The 21,929-nt window shown below is 38.2% G+C and overlaps 1 protein-coding gene across 3 annotated transcripts in view; it reads left to right on the top strand.

The window, feature by feature from the left end:
• The window catches only part of LOC104444887 (187-kDa microtubule-associated protein AIR9), a 35,098-nt gene extending 18,271 nt beyond the window's left edge, over positions 1-16,827 (top strand). For all 3 annotated transcript variants that reach the window (XM_010058665.3, XM_010058666.3, XM_039313045.1), the window contains 18 exons: positions 526-694; positions 4,735-4,853; positions 4,987-5,155; positions 5,331-5,415; positions 5,631-5,704; positions 5,785-5,904; positions 6,035-6,230; positions 6,328-6,449; positions 6,816-7,023; positions 8,242-8,315; positions 9,003-9,141; positions 9,623-9,801; positions 11,568-11,723; positions 13,181-13,312; positions 14,667-14,725; positions 15,367-15,399; positions 15,483-15,614; positions 16,340-16,827. In XM_010058665.3, coding sequence (XP_010056967.2) covers positions 526-694; positions 4,735-4,853; positions 4,987-5,155; positions 5,331-5,415; positions 5,631-5,704; positions 5,785-5,904; positions 6,035-6,230; positions 6,328-6,449; positions 6,816-7,023; positions 8,242-8,315; positions 9,003-9,141; positions 9,623-9,801; positions 11,568-11,723; positions 13,181-13,312; positions 14,667-14,725; positions 15,367-15,399; positions 15,483-15,614; positions 16,340-16,516 — 2,343 coding nt within the window. In that variant the 3' untranslated portion in view covers positions 16,517-16,827. The remainder of the gene's footprint in view (positions 1-525; positions 695-4,734; positions 4,854-4,986; positions 5,156-5,330; positions 5,416-5,630; positions 5,705-5,784; positions 5,905-6,034; positions 6,231-6,327; positions 6,450-6,815; positions 7,024-8,241; positions 8,316-9,002; positions 9,142-9,622; positions 9,802-11,567; positions 11,724-13,180; positions 13,313-14,666; positions 14,726-15,366; positions 15,400-15,482; positions 15,615-16,339) is intronic.
• The last annotated feature ends 5,102 nt before the right edge of the window (positions 16,828-21,929 follow it).

Genomic DNA, 21,929 nt, shown 5'->3' on the forward strand with positions numbered 1-21,929 from the left:
GCTAAAACAAAAAAGTCAAATTTAGCATCTTTAAACATTTGGGATCCTGTAGGGTGACAGATTCAATCTTTCGAAAAAGATGAGGGGTGCAGTGGCATTTCCAGAAAATTTGAGGGGTGTCATTGTAGTTTAAACCAAAACAATACCTTTCAAGGCTATTGAGATATGGAGAAAGATTAGGTTTATCGTCATACATATTTTGGCCTTATTGTCATCATGTAGCTTCAGAAAACAAATTCTTTCTTTGAGGCCGTTGGTTTAAAGTTTACTGATTTCTAGTCTATACTGTCATTAGAGAATTTACAGAAATCTCTGACTTTTGTTTTGTGCTATTCATTTTGCTAATTGAGGCTTCATGATAAGGTAGTTGAACCTGAATTTGTAACTTGCTAATATCAGGAAATTTGCCCTTTTTAGAATGGAATCTAGTGAGAGAATGTATCATTTAATTATAGTACATCTTCACCTTTAGAATGTGTATTAACAAATGCTGCTTGGGGCTAACATGTGCCTGGCAATTTGCAGGCAGAGTCTGACTCTGGTGCTTTAGTAGCTGAAGTCTCAGGGCTTCTTCAATATTGCATATCGAAAGATGCAATTGGCAAGTTCATTTCCTTTCAATGTACACCAGTGCGTGATGATGGTGTCATTGGTGAACCAAGAACTTGCATGGGACAGGAACGCATATGTCCGGGTAGGTTGTCATCTCTAATTATGGAAAATCGTCTCAATGTATCATTCTGATCAATAAACCTATTTCATGGACCAAAGGGTACTGGCCCCTTAAACAGAGCAAGTTAGAAATTGTGTAGACAGTCTAATACATAGGTGGTGATTTGACATGAGAAGCTAGTGCAGTACCCCAAATAAAGCACTCTAATCCTGTGTCAATAATGATTGTCTTGTGCCTGGATCCCTTTTCATGTGAAGTTGGTTTTACCTCCACTTCTCCTCAAAGAGAGTGCATAATTCTTTCAGTTGTGCATTCTTAATGTTTCTATCTTCCAAAAGCAATATTTGACCAGCAACACAATCCTTCATCACCCAATATTTGCATACATTATGCAGCATCTTTCTGTTTAATGATAGATAAAGTGAATAGTCCTATCTATTTTGTATCCTTAATGTTCCTTTGTTATCCAAATGCAACATTTGACCAGCAATAGAATCCTTCGTCACCCGATATTTGCACTCCTACTTTTGCTCAAGGATAGATGGAACAAAACTCAATTTCACGTCCTTAAATTTTCATGCTACTTATGACATTATGAGCACTGCCAACTATTCTAAAAGCTTAAGCTATTTGATGAAGGCGTAGCTTATTATTTAAATATTCTAAAACTCCCCCTAATGCATAGGCTGGATTTTGGCCTTAGCTTGAAGTGTGAAAATATGTGATTGGGGAGGCAAATATGGGCTTGAAAGATTCAAACTCATTACCTCCAAGCTCTGATAACCCGTGAGATTATGTGGGACTACTGCCAATTATTCTAAAAACTTAAGCTATTAGATAAAGGTGTAGTTTTTTATCTAAATATTCTACAGCTATCCAGTCTTAATATTTGACCTGGGAGAGAATCCTTCATCATCCAATATTTGCACATTGGATGCAGCACCTGGCCTTTTGTCTAGCCCTTTAAAGGGCAGGAAGAGTTAATTATCCAGCTCTGCTACTTCCTTCCAAAAACCAGCAGCTTAGTCCTTTTTGATCACCTTCAAAAGTCCAGATTCATCCACTAGCATCCTTCTGCTTTAACAAATCAATTTTAAGAGTGTGGAAATTAGCAATTTCTTTTTATGTAGAGCTCTTATCAAGGCTGTTAAACTACTTTAGATCGGCAGAGGATCTACGGTGCATGATATATGAACAGATGTTAAACTTTTGATATAATATCATACTACTTACTTGTTTGATGTATAATGCCAAGATTAGAACAAAACAAAGAAATTGATTTTTGTGTATATTCTAGAGCATTATCTGTTCGCAAAATTTTAAGCGATGTATTAAACTGATTAGTAACTTCACGATAAAATAATTGGAAAACATGTAAAAATTCAGAACGGTCATGAAGCATATAGAGCCACGTTAAATGAGAATAATCATCCACAAAAGTAACAAAGTACTTACAACTATTTCTACAAACAATATGGGAAGGTCTCCAAATGTTCGAATGAACAAGTTTAAGTAAAGTAGATGCACGAGAATCATTACGACAAGGAAAAGAACTATGATGATGTTTCCCAAGTTCACAAGCTTTACACTCAAGAGTAGAAATTGATTTACACTCAGGAATTATTTGTTGTAACTTAAATAAAGATAAATGTCCTAAACGAGATAGGGGTTAACAGAACTAGCAGCTAGACCATTGGCGTCAGCCGTGGAGACACCATTTAGATAGTAGAGTCCATCACGTTCATACCCTCCACCAATCATCTTCTTTAAGGTCCTGAAAAACACAATAAGATGGGTAAAATGTAACTGAACAACTAAGAGCTTTAGTTAATTGATTAACAGATAACAAATTTAAAGAAAGTTGGGGAACATGTAAAACAGAGGAGAAAGATGAGGAAGGTGTAAGTGAAATAGTCCCCGATCCAATCGCTTGAGTCGAGGAACCATTAGCTAAAATGACTTCTGATGAAGGACTAGAGTTATGGTGGGAAAGAAAATATTTTTTGCTTACTCGTCATGACTAGAAACTCCAGAGTCAATGACCCAAGGGGTGCTAGGAGACAAAGTAGAGAAAGATGCCATGTTACCTGTACGTGTAAGAGTGGCGGTGGATGAGAAATTGGAAGCCTCTAGTTGTTGGACACGCTTAATGAGTTGTGCAACCATATCATCTCGAGTCGTAGACTCAGAAGAACTACCCCCAGGTGGGATAGATGGGTTCATGTCGCTGTAAGACACATTTCCAGCACTTCCTTTAGACACAATAGCATTTGCAGTAATTAATCGTTGAGCCCACTCAGGCTTGCCATGCTTGGCCCAACAAGTGTCAACAATATGACCGGATTTGTTGCAGTATGTATCTCGATCAGAACTTTGTCCACTACGTCCACCACCATGACTCCGACCTCCCTCGAGACCACGACCTCTATTGGAAAAACCACTACGACCACGACCACGACCACGACCACCACTACTAGTCACAAATGCTGAATTGTCTTTAGATGACGTAGAAGACGGAGGGACAATGCACTGAATTTGACGAAATGCTTCATTCATAGAAGGAACTCTCTCTTTAGCAAGAAGCTGACTCTTCATAGGCTTTAAGTCGGCATTCAAGCTAGATAAAAGCTTGGCCACTTGTAATTCAGCTTGTTGTGTCTTAAGTCTTTCAAGATCAGTAGTAATGGGCTGATAAAGATTAAGTTCTTCCCACATACCTTTCAAAGCACTATAATACTCTCCAAGAGACTTGTCTTCCTGTTTAAAATTAAAGATCTTCTCATATAGTTCATAAACTCTAGACATATTTTTGTCTTGTGAGTAACTCTCCATAAGATCATCCCACACTCCCTTAGCAGTTGTGTGGAACATGACATTAGCAGCGATGGATGGTTCCATGCTATTCCATAACCACACTAAAAGTGTATCATTCTCTCTCATCTAATTACTATAATTTTAGAATTTTCAGCAGGAGGGTCTGTAGTAATAAATGGAGTTTCCCTTTGGCATTAATGTAGACCTTCATAACTTGGGCCCATAACAAGTAATTGGAAGATCCATTTAATTTAATAGTGGTAATTTGAACATTGACACTATCTGTAGAAGCCTTAGTATCACTCATGATGATAGTCTCAATATAAATTTATCTACCACTTAATCAAGAAGACTAAAACTTTTGTGCAAGAAACAAAACAGCAACACTAATGTATAATCATATGTAATTGGCTCCATTAGTTAACCAAAGGAAACCCAGTAAGATCAGTCAACCATAATCAATGAAGTACTCTGATTCTTGAATCCGCTTATCAATAAATGTTGTAATCCATGTTCACAAATCGAACCTGATGAATCTGATATCTTTTGATCTCATACATATTGAGACTCAAAGAGAAAATCGATAAAAATTGTGGCTTTAGGTGGCTGCGCACCAGAGAAGAAGTAGGGTTACTAGGGGACTCTCAAACCAGCAATAGGATCAAGTAATCAGGTAGTTAGACCTGGCTGTGATATTGTATCACAAAGCTGATCAGAGAACCCGCAGCAAGTAGAAAGAGAGAAAGAAGGAAGAGAGAAGGAATAAAGAGAAGGAGGAGAAGGAGAACGTAAAAGAAACAAAGAGAGGGCTGTAGTTTTCTGTGTAATAGAAACCCTACACCCATTGTGTTTATATTAAATATAAATTGTATATGACCATAATACCCTTATGTAAGTAAAATAGAAATAAAAATTAAAAATAACTCAATTAAAGTAACTTAACAAATCTTTAGGATCTTGTTTGGCTAAACCATTTTTTAAGCGTTTATGAATTTCCCTCCATATTTTTGAACATGAAAAGATATATTTTCAGTTTTAAAAGATCATTATATGCAGATAAGTAGTTAACTCATTATTACTTGCAGGTAAATAATAAGAATGTGTTTTTCTCTTTATGCTCATCCAAATTCAATGCAGAATACATCATTTACCATTTTAATTTAGTGAACTTATATAGTTCAATGTAAGGAGGTGTTATCATTTATGCATTTGTTATTTGTTATTCTAAATGCCGCTTTGCCATGCAGGAAGTCCTAAATTGCTTTCTTTGCAAATAGTTGGAGATGCAGTTGAAGGAAATCTGTTAACTGTTGATAAGAGATATTGGGGTGGTGAAGAAGGAGATTCCATATTTAGATGGTTCCGGGTACTTTTGATAAATAAAATGCTATAAACTTTCTGTTTAGGTCAACAGATTATAATCTCATTTTTTTTTTATGCATGATCCCTGGTATAGAGCTTTTTATTCTTATTATGTAACAGAAGTAAAATTAATGCAGACAAGCCCAGATGGCACACAGTATGAAATTAGAGGTGCAACTTCTGCATCACACATGCCCTCATTTGATGACATTGGTTGCTTCATCTCTGTTTCCTGTGAGCCAGTCAGAGCTGACTGGGCTCGAGGGCCAATTGTTCTTTCTGAACAACTTGGCCCAGTTGCACCGGGTTAGTTGAGTTCTTAAATTCTAAGTTCTTGAATTAGTCTAAGCCTTGTGAGATACCTTTTGCCAGATTGGTGTCTGGGTGATGATTTTTTAATATTTTATGCTGGGTTATCCTTCCAATTTACCCAGGATTTTATTGGAGTTGACAATAATCTTGCGTTAATGTTTTGATACAGGTCCCCCAACTTGTCATTCTCTAGAGTTCATTGGATCATTGATAGAAGGACAACGCTTAAGCGTTGCAGTTTCCTATAGTGGAGGGTATGATACATTAGAATCTGTCAGTAATTTCGTATGACTTGCGAACACTGGTGTTTATTATTTGGAGCTCGTGGAAGATATTAATTTAAGTTTGAGCACAATGGCATAATAGAATCCATTTAGCCACCCATATTTAGTGGGATATGCTTGGTTTCTTATTGTTGTTTTTGTTAGTTTTAGTCCTGAAATAGAATCATTATTTTCTTTTTTTTCAGGGAGAGAGGCCAATGCATATATGAATGGTTCAGGTTGAGAGAGAGTGGTGCTAAGGAGAAATTAGGCACTGAAGGTGAGTAATATTTGTGCAGTGTGCACTATCCATGTTGCCCTTTAAAGTTATGCATTCAGTTAATTTTTTACATTTTACAGATTTCCTTGATTTGACACTGGCGGATGTGGGAACTTGCATTGAACTTGTTTACACTCCTGTACGGATTGATGGAATGAAAGGCAACCCAAGTAGTTTGCTGTCTGATATTGTTGGCCCTGGTGAGCATAACTGTTGGTTTGTTGGTCCAGATAATTTGAGTAATAACTGCCCACTGAGGGAAGCTAGTCAGAGATGTGTGTAACTGATCGAGTCTTTCATTTATTTCTCGTTGGCATTTTGGTGTGACAGCGGATCCTGTTGGGTTGGAGCTTATAATTCCTGATTGCTGTGAGAGTGAAGAAGTAGTCCCGAAAAAATCATATTTTGGCGGCATGCAAGGTCTTGGGGAGTACATCTGGTTCCGGGTCAAGGACAAGTTGCATGAGCCTGAACTATTGGATATCGTTAATATTCATGAAGGTGTTGTTGAATGTGGTAGAGCCTTGTAAGTTCAAAGACTCAGCAATCTGTGATTAATGTTGTGCTTCCAGCATTTTTCATTTTGTAGAGTAGGTATTGATGATAGATCTACTCCTGTACAGAACCTATACTCCATCAATTGCAGATGTAGGTGAGTATTTGGCCCTCTACTGGCTTCCTACTCGCACAGACGGGAAATGTGGAAATCCTCTAATTGCAATTTCCAGCTCTCCAGTTTCCCCTGGTAGGATATCATCCAGTATTATTTTAAAAACACAGTCTTCTATATGTTAAGAGATGCAAAGTGCTGCTCTCAACCCTCTGCAGCATGTTAAATTTATTTTATTATTATTATTATTATTTTTTCACCTCTGCTGTTCTTACAACAACTTTAGACTTAGGATTAAATTGCAAATTCTTTTCTTTTTGTTTGCATTAGCATATGATATGCTATTTTACTTAGCATTATTGGAGTGGTACTGACACTTTTCTGAGTGACAATGTACAATAAAGCTCCCGTCTTGTGTCAGTCTTACCCACAATATGACAATGTTTATTTTGTCAGTTTGATGGACATCCCTTCTAATCATCTTGCAACTTCTTATGCCAGCTTTGCCTGTGGTGTCTAATGTTAGCATAAAGAAACTATCTTCAAGTATCTATTCTGGAGAAGGAGAATATTTTGGTGGACATGAGGGGTTGAGTCTCTATAGTTGGTATAGACAAGATGCAGAGGGAACTATCAACCTCGTAAATGGCGCAAATTCTAAGACATATGAAGTGTCAGATTCTGATTACAATGGCCGTTTATTATTTGGGTAAGTTTCTTGCTGACACTTATTTTGCTAACTTGCATTAATAATGTTAACTATGGTGAGTGTTAGTACTTTTGACCTGAAACTTTGGAAGTAAGCACTTGACGTAAACTATGGTGAGTGGTATACTTTTCACTTGAAACTTTAAACCAAACTTTCTCAATTATTGGTAGCCAAAGATTTTGTTTGAGCCAGAAAAATGGGTTAGCGTAAAATTTGTGGGACTACTTATATTGTTTTGAAAGCTTAAGCTATTAGATGAAAGCGTGGTTTAATATTTAAATATGGTATCGCTTAGCTCCCTTGTAGGCAGGATTTGAATTCGGGGTCTCATGCTTTGATAGCATGTAACATTTTGAGGGACCATTCCCAGTTTAAAAGGTTAAAATATTAAAAGATGTGGTTTAATATTTAATGTGGTGTACATTGCAAGTTTTATACTTTATCGACATTTTCTTAGTCTCCCTTGATTTTATAAGGGAATCTTGTTCACTGAAAGTGGGATGGTTTTTGGTAATTATAAATTGTAGAATTTTCAGCAAAATCCTCTCATTTATAATGTATTTTGCAAGTGTCTTACAAGGATAAAGTATCTGGGTGAATATGTGCATGATAAACTGTGGAAAAAGGTGACCATTACTTGATCTTTCCACAAAATCCATATTCTAGTCTGCCTAAATGTATCAAAGACAGATGCAGACACTGCTGTTCCTGAGTCTCAGAAACTGTGCCTTTTGCTCTTGTCTCTCATATGACCTTGAAGTTATTGGTCTCTCCACATTGATACATTTTAGGCAGCAATATAAACTTGAAAATGTTCATTTGTTAATGATCATTCTTTTGCCTTGCCTGCAACTACGACTGAAATGCCTACATAGTGGAAGTTTTAATGGAAATAGCTTTAATGCAGCCAGTTAAGTCAAATTGTGGCCTTATGACTCCTCTAAAGTTGAGAAACATCTGTGTCACGGTTTAACCATCAGTTAACTCATTTCATTTGGTTCTGCGACACTGCTTATTGCTTGCCACGGGTTAATTTTAGCAAGAACCATCAATTGCTGTGGTTAGACTTGTTTGTTTATCCAGATTTCTTATTGGTTTATGTAAGGAACGATTTTTCTTTTTTTTTTGGTAACAAAAAAATCCAAGCACTATATAGTGCTATGCTTATAAATTTATTGGTTCTTGTCTGTTTCTTGATCTTGAAATTATGTCTAACAGATATATGCCAGTTCGTTCTGATTCTGTTGTTGGGGAACTCAGATTGTCTGAGCCGACAGACATTATCTTCCCAGGTGAGCCATTCCACTTGCATCTAGATTGGCCAATGAGAAGGGCCACTAGTTTTTTTCTTTCAAGAAGAAGAGAAGGACCACTAGTTATGAATTACAGAAGCATTTGCCTGTAAAGTGCTTGTTATTTTGGGTATTCTGTCTGTCAAAAGCAGATTATCTCATTGCAATTCAAAGTTCTACTGACTTGGTAAGGGATGAGCATTCAATATTGGACTGTGAGATCTTGATAGTGAAATCTAAGCAAAGGAGCATGGTTTTTATTAGAATCAGAAGCCGCAATGTAACTAAATACTTGATCATATAAAAGTATGTCGCAGTAATGTCCTTAAGACTGTCTCGTAAAACCTGCAGAGTGGATTATTAATTGTCTGTGGAAGGGTAAAGAAAGCACAGAGTGTACTTTCTCTGAATATAGGATGACATCAGGTAGTTGAATCACTTGAAACACTGAATTTTTGTAAGCATGGCACGGATATGTTATATTATACTACTTTGATGTCATAGACAACTGACTTTTGGAAGTGCTAAATCTTGATCGTATTATGCTAAGGTCTTTGGTGTTGGAATTAGTTGAAACAATGAGAGCTGAATTGCAACTACAACGACAACAATAACTAGGCCTTATCTGGAAACAATGATACTTTAACTAGTTTGTTCACATCTAAATTTGTCAATATTTTATGTCAGAGGATCTGAAAGTAGAGGTGCTTGCTCTCACTGGAAAGGCCATAGAACGCGATGTACTCACTGCTGTTGAAGTGATTCCAGAAAATGAAATCCAACAACATTTATGGAGCAAATACAAGAAGGATGTCAAATATCAATGGTATTTACTCTCCTCTCTCCCAGTGTTACTTATTTAGTGCTATTGATTAATCAATGATTCTCTAGTAGGTTAGAAAATGGTGTGCTGTCCTGTTTATAGAAATGTCTCAACACACGTCTAAGTCCTACAACCAGAACTTTCATAAGAGAGAATGTAATTCCTGCTGAAGAGGAATTCTTCTGAACAAGGTATACTTGGTGGAATTTTGATTCTCTTGTGGCATATGAATACTATAAAGAGCTGTACCAATCCAAACCTGTTGTTGAACGAAACAGGGCACTTGTGAAAAAAGAAATTTTTAGGCTGAAGCTCCAATTAGTAAAGTGAATTCCACTATTCCAGTTTAAAATTTTATCATCGCTTTGCATTATTCCAAGTGGTCATTTCTCATGGATGCAAAGAGTGCTCTCCAAGTTACCAATGTTTGGTACTATTGAGTTGGGGAAATCGAATATTATTTACTTATTCCAGTTTTCTGTAGGTTCTGCTCATCGGCAAGTGATTGCGACTTGTTTGAACCTTTAACTTCACAACGCTCCTGCTCCTACAAGGTTCGATTTGAGGAAATTGGTCGATGCCTCAAATGTGAATGCATAGTAACGGATATCTTCGGAAGATCAACTGAACCAGCATATGCTGTGACTGCTCCTATTCTACCAGGTACCTCATGTTTCCACCGAAGTAACTGGACTGAGCTCGTGGAAATTTTGAATGCATTTGGTCCACACCTTTTTGTCATTGGTCATGCTCCACAGGTCCTGCATCGATACTTTGACAGACTATTGTTGCATACTGCACACATTCCCATTTGGTTTCATCTTATCATATAGTGGTCCAAAACAAGGTTTTGAAAAGTGGAGAGTAGTGGCCTCGAATGGTATCTGTGCGTAAGGATATTGGCGCACACTGGTTTAGGGGTGAAATGAAAAGTCTGATCAGAGACAAATGTTTTGACGGTTCCTTGCACTGCTTTACCAGCCTCCAATAGTTCTCTGCCGATCGAGATTGCTCTAACGGTATCTGCGGGCAAGGATATTGGTGCACACTGATTTAGGGGTGAAATGAAAAGTAAGGATATCCGTGCACACCGATTTAGGGGTGAAATGAAAAGTCTCATCAGAGACAAGGTTTTGACAGCTCCTTGGACTTGTTGCTTGACCTATGTGGATCAAGGCAGGTCATTGCAAATGAAAATCTCAGTCCAGTATTACAATAAGGCCCATTCCATAATCATAGCTCCCACTTGAAAGATTTGGGGTGCCACTTGGTGCCTCTGCAATTTATAAAACCTAGAAAATAAGGGTTAAGGCAACTTAGTGCGAATCATTATCCAGATTTAATTTTTTTGGCTTATTTACGGTTTTTATTGTTGTTGGCTTATCTTGTCAGTACGTTCAAGTCCATTAAGAAGGTCTATTATTGTGCTTTGGCAGTATATGATGTTGGATGAGATTATTTATCTCATTTCCAGCTTTAGGTGACTGCTGGCATATGTGACAAGGATTGTGATAGGTTGGTGTAAGATATGGTCTCAAGTTGTTGGATAAATTAGGATAGGCAGGATTTGGCAGGCTACGGTAGTGCTTAAGGATAGAGAAAGACAGAGAAAGGGAGTTGCTAATCTCAAGTTTCTGGTGCCACCTCGTATCTTGTTGGTGACAACTGTGACAAACTTTCAATCGAGGACATTGTTGAAATATCTGCACTTTTTATAACTGCCGTAAGAATTTACTTCAAAGGGTCTGTTTGTTCACACTTTTTTACATTCTGAACATCTCAATATTTGTAATTTTATGAGATTTTGGGCGTTTTGTGTTTAATGAAAATCAGATTATGAAAGCCACAAGATTAAAGCTAATTCAAAGTACAAGTTACTACTGACAGACCCGAAATAGTAGACAGTAACTGGGTGGTAACAAACCATATTCTTAATCCAAATCCTATGGACTTTGTGCCAGGCTAAAGTTGTCTGAGCTGTGAAACACCGGGTCAACAATACGACCATCATCAGTACTGTGTAGTTATGGATATTTTGTCAGTTTCTCAATGTAAGACTGAGTCTGTGAGAGGCTTATATTATGAGATGTGGGCTGGGAGAATTGTTCTGGTGTTCTTTTGAATTTAATGTAAAAGGATTCTGCACCTTGGCATTGGTGACATGATGTCAATCCTGTTTCAATTTTTGATGGTCTTAGATACTTTGTTAGGATTATGAAGCTGCTTTGCTGATACTTTTCCCTGGTCAATATGGAGAAATAACAAAAAGTACATCCATTTATACATGCCTTGTCTTCTTTTAAAGTGCAGGATTCTTTTCTCTCTATACTTTCTTCTTTCAAGTCGTAGGAAGATCTTTTGATATCTTCAAAGGGGAAATCCCTGTTCCTTTTCTAACTCATATTGTATAATCTGCCATCTATCTTCAGGTTTTCCCAAAATAGATAAACTGGAAATTGAGGGCAGGGGCTTCCACACAAATTTGTATGCTGTTTGTGGAATCTATAGTGGTGGGAAGGAAGGGAAAAGCAAGATTCAGTGGCTTAGGTCTATGGTTGGAAGTCCAGATCTTATCTCCATACAAGGCATGTCATCCCCATGAATAATTCTTTTGGTCTTTGTGTTCATTTCTGAAGTAATCATTAAGTCTGTTGGGCATCGAATGTTATTTGTCCCCTTATGGTTACTCATGAAGAAAATTTGTTTCCTTATCTGTTCTTCATATAAAGTTGCAAGCCTTAGCATTAGAGGATGATGCACATTAAGAGAAAGATACACTATGTAATCTTGATTCAATTGTACATAGCCTGCATTGTATGATATATGGAGTTAAGCCTTTAAGGCTCTGGAAACTGAAGTGCTATGCTTTATTGTAGGCTGGGCAGGTTCATAGATTTTTATCTGAACGAGGGTGTGGACAAGAAATTACTGGCATGTTTAGAAATTGCAAATTGGACATTACAACTAAAAAGTAATGTTACCTTGAGAAAATTATCCATAATCACTTTTCTTTGAATATACTGTCCTATAAGAAAAGATTAGCAGCAGTCCTGTCTTCTGAATTCAATGGATTTAATAGATCCGCTACAATAGTTTGTCTTGATCGAGATCTAGAGCTACCCTCAATGGTTTGTGTGGTCACAAATGGGGCGCTTTGAAAAGCTTAGACTCTAATGGCGCCTGAAAGCCTTGAGGTTGTGGTTTGGGAGGTTCGGAACCCCTCCCCCCTTGTAGAGACTGGTACAATAGAATTCAACATTTTCTTAAGTTTGGGTTTGATGGTGTCGTTTGGGTTTGGAACCCTTCCCCCACTGTAGACTGGTGTGATTCAATTCAACCATTTGTTTGGTTGGGCTTGATTCAATTCCATTGAGAGTTTGATTTTCTCAATTTGTCTTCTATCTATGTGTACATATGTGTATTTCGAATACTTTTGGTCTCTTTCATGATTTCTCACTTTTTGAAAACTAAAACTCCAACAACTATCACTTGGATGTTGTGGACTACTCTGTTTCATGCTTGCGGGTACCTGTGAGGTTCTGTCATTTCCATGAACTGTGCTGCTCGTAGTTGTTCTGCTTTCGCTCAATGGTAGTGCCATCCTTGTTTCTGGTCAAGTGATTAGTTTGTGAGGTCCATGAAATAGCTCCCTAGCCATGACCATGATGGCATAGATGCAGTTTTGAGAGACACTCATAGGCTCATATTTTAACTGCCACAAGTTCTTACTGGATTTTATGACTGCAAGCTTTTTTTGGCCCAAAAAACTGCTAGCTTTTAAGGATTTTGTTTGTCCCTCTTCAGAATGAAGATTCATGAAATTAATAAAAGCATACAAGTCCTTCATTTTCCCATTCATGAACTTGAAAGTTTCATCACTGTCTGGCCATGGACACCTTGAGTTACATGAGTTTGCTCCTTATGTAGAAGAGAATTGCTATGTGTATCTTCAGGTGGATCTTTTTTTTTTTTTTTTTTAAATTATCCCTGTATTGCATCCACTCTTGCCATACATGATTTGGGAGGTCAACCTATGTTGCAGGAGAGACGGGAAGAATGTACGAAGCTAATGTTGATGACGTAGGTTACAGGTTAGTGGTAATTTACACTCCTGTAAGGGACGATGGAGTTGAGGGGCAACCGGTGTCTGCATCTACAGAGCCTATTGCAGTTGGTAAACAAATCAACATCCCCAACTTATTTGTCTGCACCTCTTTTGTCTACCTGAGATGAGTATTACTGAAATTGATCTTTTTGCCCTTTGAGTTTTCTGGATCATCTTGGGCTATTCTTCCTTTTCAAAGTCTACGATTGTATGCATATGTTTTTTGTGATGGTATTACCTTGATTTTTCTTCATTCAGATATCCTAATCGTTAGATTATAGCTGACTGAATTTGTGATATGTGGCATATCAATGTGAAGGTTTGAATGCATGCAGTTCAGTAACTATTAGACTTGAGCTTATGACTAAGAAAGGAAACTAAAATGAGATAAAACATGATAGGCACTCAGAAAAGCTATTTAAGTCATACTAGGGAGATATGAAGATAGACACCATTCCTCACTTTGCTGATGAAATTTTTACTTAAGAAGCAAGAAAGATAATAGAGCGTGGTGTATGAGTTTGTCTATATGAAAACAAAAAACATGGATTTGATTTTATCCTTGCTTCAGGGCATGGAACAAGGCCAAAAATGAAGAAAAAAAAAGAATTTACCCACGGAGGATTTTGGCTAATGCAGGGATGTTGAGTTATGGCAAGTGGTGGCTAAGTTAATGTGTGTCCTTCATTGGTGTTAGTTGTATATGGTTGCATCATCCATCCTTATATTGGTTTCCTTCCTTAAGCAATCTAGCAAAAGTTACTTAATTCTCTTAATTACCTATGTCCTTATAATCACAGTCTGCATCACCTTATAGAACCATTGGATTACCTTGGGACAAATTTTAGATGACATTACTGATTTTCCCCGCATTGAACCAAAGATGAAAGAACATAGTTGAATTTAAGTATTATGGTCCTCGCATATAACGTCTCTACTTGGCCTAGCTAGTGAAGATATAAAGACAAATATGGCATACCATATGCATGCACAATCCTTGTTAAGTAAATTAGAATTGGGTGGCCAAAAACCTCAACTTCTAAAAAGCTTTATTTGAATGCTCAATGATAATGACGCTACTTCGAGACACTACTCACATTCTAAACTATGTGATGTGACAAGCTAAAATGAACCTTTAAACAGGTGACCCATTTTTAACATTCAATAAAATCTGCCACATCACTTATCACATTCATTCATGATTACAGTCTTAGTATGTCTATTATTATTCTTGCACTTTTATAAAGGTAATGTGCCTACAAGATGATGTTTGGGGGGGCCTGGGCCTCCGTGGGCACCTCACATCTGGCCATGTCTCCTTCTGGCTTGTTGCCATTTCTTTTCCGTCTTTAGTGATATCTTCAAAAGTTCTCTATCTGTTTACAATGTAGATACTGAAATTTCCAGACTATTTGTATTGCAGAGCCTGATGTTCTTAAAGAAGTAAAGCAGAAGCTTGATCTTGGATCAGTGAAATTTGAGGTGATGCTTATAGCTTTATGATGATTTATGACTTGTAAACTTACCTCAGTCCTGCTGCAGCAAATGCTCATCGGTCCTTTTGTATTGGAAGATATTATCCAAGTCCTAGATTCTAGTTATCGTTCATTTGGACTACAGGGCATTGATGAGCAACAGTTCTTTCTTAGAACTTAGTTCACTGATGGAATTCAATTAGGAGATTGAGAATAATGTCTAACTCCAAAGCATAACTTTTACTTAAAAGAGTAACTAACTTTGATTTGTTAATGTTCTGCAACATATTTGCCTCAATCTTGTAGTTTGTGGAAGTATATTTTACCATGTACATGTTAAGTCCTGATGGTATGGCTAAAGGTGACAGATCATGATTTGTAACTTGGATGTTACCGAGATTTTTCTTAGTGCCTTTAAATTAGCATATTAAGCACCAAATGTTCTCTTATATTGATCTCTTTCCTCTTAATTCTGATTTCAGTGTGATAAACTTTGGTATTTATTTTTAGTGCTTAATTTTACAACAGCATGCCTATCCAAAGTGAAACAATGAAAAACCCTGATGTTTCTCACTGTTTTCTCTTGATAATTGAACTGTCATTTTGCACTTTATCTTGGTGACATAACACTAAGCTCTCTGCTTGCAGGTCCTCTGCGACAAGGACCGAAACCCGAAAAAGGTTAATCATATTTGCTTTTCTGTGATGTCTCTCATGGGAAAGAGAATTTTCAAGCTGGGTGCTTATTTGATTGTTGGTTACAGGTTTCTGGTGAGGGAAATCTTGAGAGAAGAATACTGGAGATCAATAGAAAAAGAGTCAAAGTTGTTAAGCCAGGTTCAAAGACTTCTTTTCCAACCACAGAAATTCGTGGAAGTTATGCTCCCCCTTTCCATGTAAGTCTCAGTGTGTGAACATTGAGTAACAGCATATATTTGCGTCAGAACAGGCCCATAAATCTCATCACATAATTCCTTCCGGCTACCAGCTTGTGACCTTTCACTCACTGATGAATTGATAATTCTGGTTCGCAATGACCATTTTAATGATTTCTGTTCACCATTTGTCTGAGATGCTTATGATGGACTACTGATATGCCATTTTCTATTGTTGGGGAGGGGTAAGAAATAAGTCATATGCCACTTGAAATTTGCTTGGAAATGTAATAGTGGGATATGTAATCACATGTAGTTCTGAGTCCTCTGACCAGGCTAATCCAGCTATCAAAAAAGTGATAGGTGGTGTCCCGGTGTCGTCTTCGACACAAGTTGTCTTGTGAAACAAGTGAAGTGCACTAGTGTGCTGCGGTTCCTGTCATTCTTTAGGCAGCCATACCAGACTGACCAGTTTCTGAAATCTTGTTCATTTCCATAGAACAAGATAAAAGCCCTGTGCAGACCATGTATTCATCCAAAAGTAGAGACCAACAGAGAATAATCCTAATCATATTACTGTCATGTGATAGATAGATACCATCTCTAGATTCTCTATTACTTTTGATTGAGAAAAAGTTTCGAGTCCATTCAACAAAAACCCTTCACTTTGCTTTCCCTTCTCACACGCATGTAAGATTTCTCAATGCTTTTGCTTGTATAACGAAGGGCATCATCCTCTTTGACAGGTGGAGCTTTTCCGCAGTGACCAACATCGTCTTAGGATCGTAGTCGATAGTGAGAATGAAGTAGATTTGATGGTGCAGTCCAGACACTTGCGTGATATAGTAGTCCTTGTCATCCGGGGTCTTGCGCAGCGGTTCAACAGTACATCTCTCCACTCCCTACTCAAAATAGAAACATGAGTGGAATGGACGACTGTATAGTGTTCATTGCTTTGGTGTGACATCTAGCTGGGCTTTGGAAATTGTCAGGTTACTTGCAAAGTTTCGTCTTGCTTGAGTGAAAATTCTTTTTCTGATGTCCTTCCATTTTCTTGGTGTTGACGTTTGAATCTATATATAGTGTTAGTCGTCTTGCACTGACTAAAGAGTGAGGGTCTCTGGTTGTATATCTGGTGATAGTGATGATATTAAAAGTTATTTGCTGAACGTCAGTGTGTATCTTTCAAACAAGATTCACAGTAATAGTTATTGGCTGATTTCTATTTTTCTCATTGTGTAGACAACTGCTTTTTTTTTGCTTCTTCTGCAATCTGAATCACGAAACACCATTGGAATTTGATATCTTGTGGTGTGAACTTTTTTACTATGGCTTGGCAAAGATAAACCAAATCCTGAGAACTCGTCCGAGACCGCTCAGAAAATGTGTACCAGTGGACTTCAGTTCGAAAAAGATAAAGGCCAATCCCATCTGGCTCCGAAAGTTTCGACTTGGGTTGGGTCAACTAGTTTCTAAATGAGGGCGAAGTGATTTGGTTTGTTTTTTCTGGATTGCAAGTAAAATGATGGAACTACACTATATCTTGTTAGTCAAGACATGATCGTATGAGATGTCTATGGGGAACCGCGTGATTTTTGGCAAGGTATGGTGTTGAATTGTAGAGATAATGAGAATAGTGCAATTGCCGAATATAATAGGCACATCTAGTATCCATTAGATTTTGAAATTAGTTTGCGTGATTTTTGTCCTGGTCAGATGGTTTACGTGATTTAAACATGAATGAATTCATCTTCAAATGATCCACAGATCATAGCAAGAGAGTTTCTTCTTAACCATTAAATTTGAGAGTAAGAAATTTGAGAATTTTGAAGGTTATTATGGAAGTTTATCTACTTACGTTAAACAAGCAGTCGCCAGCCAGTCGGTGGGGTAAAAAGTTTTAATTTTGAAAAAGAAACAAAATGCCACGAAATTAAACTATTTGGGAAAATTGGTTTAGATATTTGTAGGATGCTAAAGATTCACGTCTAATCCAAATCAAATCTAGTATGTGAGAATTTCATGGAGTTGCGTGATGATTATCCGGAGAATTTGAAGTTCCAATTTTGTCCATCGGATGACATCTTGTTATTTTAGGATTCAAAATCATGGACTTCTCACAAAGAGATCATTTCCAATTCAAATCAAATCTAGTATGTGAGAATTTTATGGAGTTACATATCGATTATCCGGAGAATTTGAAGTTCCAAATTTTGTCCATCAGACGACATACTGTTATTCTAGAATTCAAAATCATGGACTTTTACAGAGAGAGAGAGAGAGAGAGAGAGAGAGAGAGAGAGAGAGATGCGCTGCGAGGTTAAAGAACATCAAGCCTTTGGGCCTTTTTGTTTATTATAAATAAGAAAGTCACAACGTACACTTAGAATATCACAAAAAACGCTACTGCACATAACTCTGCCGACATGAACCCTACTGCACATAACCCTGTCGACATGAACCCTTTTTCACTCAAGATGTATATACATCAGCATTTCAGTTCAAGTAGAGAGATGGCTGTATTTTCCGATCTTCCTTCCTGTGTTTCTAATCGGTGTGTTACAATATGGACATCCCCCACTTATAAAAGACAAGTACAAATCAGTGTGAGCACAACAGATGCTTGTGCTCGAATATCGAAGGATTGATTAAAAGTAGCATCATACAATCAAGGATGGAGATGGCTGACATTTTTAGCCATTACTAGACATGTTGGTGAGATAAGAGACTCCTTCATGAGTTTTGACTTAATCTTTTAATGAGATCTAAGGGCTGAACATTATGAAAGGTCACGCGATTGTAATTTAGGATTGTAATTGATGCCGCATGATTGTAATTTCCTTTTTCTGATTCCTCAATTGAATTTTGCTGAGGTCTTGACATTGACTAGGCGCACGTAATGAAAAAGGCATTTTTGAGCGTCAGATGTAACCCATGATGGTGACATGTGAAGAAACAAGTCAATCATAACAAAAGAGAATTCTATTAAAATTGAAATGCAAAGTTAGTTGGAATGCATTTTAAACTAATATTGCGGTTGATTAGTTAGTAACAATATATGTATGCAATACGACAGAGCCACATAATTTTTTTTGGATAAATGAGCTACATTTCATTGTTCAAAAACAAATGTGACCTAAGTGGACTACATCTCAGTACAAGCCCTATACCAGAGAGGGCAAACAGAAGAGCCACATGAACTCATGCGTTTCTGTATTTTATGATCATGTTTTCGTCGTCTGATCGTCAAATCTGTTACCTAGTATTAGGAATTGAACTTGCAGCAACATTCATAAAAATAACTAAAAAGGAAGAAGAAATCGATTGTTCATTGCGCCCGTACACTCAAAAAGTAGTGAGGACAGGCCAAAGTAGGTGTTCTTCAATTTTTAGCATCTTCTTGTAGATTAGTCAAAAAAAAAAAAAAATTCATTGTAATTGAAGAAGAAATGGTAGAAAAGTAGTGAGCGGTCAGTGAAATTTCCCAATGAATGAGAGAGACCAAAAAGCAGATGATAAACAATTGAAATTTGCGACTGTTTTGCAGACAATGCTTCACAAGTTCGAGAGCAGATCACCTCCTCAGTACCTTGGAAAGCGGACGTCGCAACTTAGACGGCCAAAGCGAGGCTTCCCATGCAAAGCGCCGTGCCCGAATGAGCATCCCATTCTTTTGATTCCCCAACAACATTAGGAAAACACCGCCTGTGTCGTCGTAAAATGGAATACTCATTTGAGCAAGACGCCTTCCACAGGAAGAAGGGACAAGAACAGCACCGCCGCGAAAAGGCAAAGGACAAGAACATCATGATGTCGACGATGAGAATGGATATGAAGACGGGGCCTCTCCCGCATTTATAAGCGCGGCTCTCTCATCTGCCATTGGAAAGAAACTAGAAAGTTTGAGAGGTGGTTGCAGCAGCCTACTCTTCCTCTGGTGCAAAATGAGATAGTTGAAAGTATAGTAAGCCAAGCCACTCCGTTTTTTCATTCTATCTAAAAACTAGGTAAAGGAGCGTGCGTGTGGATGCTGGGTTTGGCTGTTAGCTGAGAAGCCTCAAGTCATCCTCAAAAGTCCTCGTCGTCCGTTCTTCGTCGACGTGCATGCGCTTGCGGTACGCTCGCCAGCTACTTCACGTTGCCGTACTTCCCCATGTGTGCCTGTACTATGCTCTCGTGTGCTGAGGGACTCAGCTCTAGCCACCTAGTACTTCTTCATTTGCAGGTTTACGTTAGTTTCAAAGCAAGGGTTCTTTGCATTTGGCTACCTCTCTCCCTCTCTCTTCAATCCATGCATGATCTTCAATCGCCTCGGGGTGCATAGTGCGGCGCCGCTTCCATCAGAGGGACGGGAAGGAAAGCATAAAAATGGTGAAAGTTCGTTCTCATTCTTCGTCCATCTTCTTCTGTTAGCGAGGCGTATCCGAGCGATAACTTCAGCTCAATCTGGTACATTTACCGATAGGTGTTCAGCCCATTTACAATCCATGGATCCCATTAAAATTTCACATGGGGTTTCACTTGATTCCATGAATGGTTCCTTCCTTCCTTCCTTCCTTCCTTCTGCACAAAGCTAAGCGGCTTTCCTCGTTCTTCCGTGGGCCTGGGCGCGGGGAGTCGGCGGCCGATAAAGCAGCCGTGTGTTTTGGAGACCTTTCGTTTGTTTTTTGATTGGTGGCTCCTCTTTTGACTTTGATTGGCCGTTGCTCTACTTTCATATTCTTGTAACTTCTGAGGGTGACATGGGGTGTTGAAATATTATATCCGAGTAAATGTTGGATGTTCTTCTCGAGGCATAGTGGATATTTGCATTATTAAGATAAATTTTGAGATAAGGTGTGGATGCTTTGGTTGGAGAGATGCATTCATGATAATATATATGGGAGAGTTACCAAAAAAGTCCTAAACCTATTGTAATTGTATCAATTCAGTTATAAACTTTTTTTTTGGCCAATTTAGTCATAAATCTTTTATAATTGTGTTAGTTTAGTCCATCCAGCCAAAATTGGCCGGCTGGTACTAACATGGACGCTGGTCGTCTGGCAAAAGCTGACATGATAATTTTTTTAAAATTTTTTTTTGATTTTTTTTTGATTTTTTGAATTTTTGAATTCTTTTTTTCTTTTTTTTTTCCCTCCTTCTCCTTTCTCTGGCTAGCTGGCGCCAGCCAATGGTGAGGCTTGTCCTCGCCGGCCACTGGTGAAGGTGAGCCTCGCCTAGCAACGGCGAGGCTACCGTTGCCAAATCTAGCTAGGCGTCGTCCCTGAGTGAGGAGCCTCACCGGTCATCGGCGAGGCCGCTGTCGCCAGATTTGGTGAGGAGCCTCGTCGGCCACCAGCAACCTCGACCCTCGCCTTGGATCTGGTGAGGCTCGCCCCACCTAGCCATGGCGAGGTTGACCTCGCCGGTGCCGCAAGCTCAACTCTCGCCATGGCTAGGCGAGGCCAAGCCTTGCCAGATCTGGCGGGGCCTCGCCCAGCAATGGCGAGGTTGGCCTTGCTAGATTTGGTGGGGCCTCGCCTAGCGACGGTGAGGCTGGCCAGAGGAAGGAGAATGTGAAAAAAAAAAAAATTCAAAAATTCAAAAAATATTTGAAAATTAAACAAAAAATATTAAAAAATTGCCATGTTAGCTTTTACTAGACGGGCGTTGTCTACGTCAACGCTGGCCGACTAATTTTGGCCGGATGGACTAAACTGGCACAATTGTAAAAGGTTTACGACTAAATTGGCTAAAAAAAGTTTAGCATTGAATTGACATAATTATAATAGGTTTATGACTTTTTTGGTAATTCTCTCTAATATATATTATAGTTGGGTCAGAAGGTAGTAACTCCTTGTGAAGCTTAGCTACGAAATGAATTTGATCTATTTTTTAGAAGGGGAATGTAGATTTAGTTCAAAGTTCTCTTAATGTATGCCCATCAAGCAACTAGTTAAGCATTACTCAACGAGAGATAATGAGCAAATTAAGGCTTTGTCGAGCCCTTTGATCGAACCAAAATCACAGCTCAATCTACTGGTCTATAAAAAGTATGTCTGAGGTGTTGCACGTTGGTTGAGCGTAGCTTGCGCCCTACTACTGTAGTGCCTTGCTTAGGCCCACCCAAAGATGCCTTTGGTAGACCATTGCTCGAATTGAGCCTAGGTGCTATCAAGCTTATGATCAGTCTAACTGTAACCCTATGAAAACTAAAGAATCAAGCTGGTTCTTTTTTGTCAAAATTCACCTCACGGGAGGTCTATGAATTCGTGATCACCTTCATTATATCATGTGGGGTCACTCGGTAGAAAAAAATTGTCTAATTAATCACGTAGTCAAAAAGGCTATGAATCA

This window comes from Eucalyptus grandis, chromosome 5 (genome assembly GCF_016545825.1).
Source record: "Eucalyptus grandis isolate ANBG69807.140 chromosome 5, ASM1654582v1, whole genome shotgun sequence".
Lineage (NCBI taxonomy): Eukaryota > Viridiplantae > Streptophyta > Magnoliopsida > Myrtales > Myrtaceae > Eucalyptus > Eucalyptus grandis.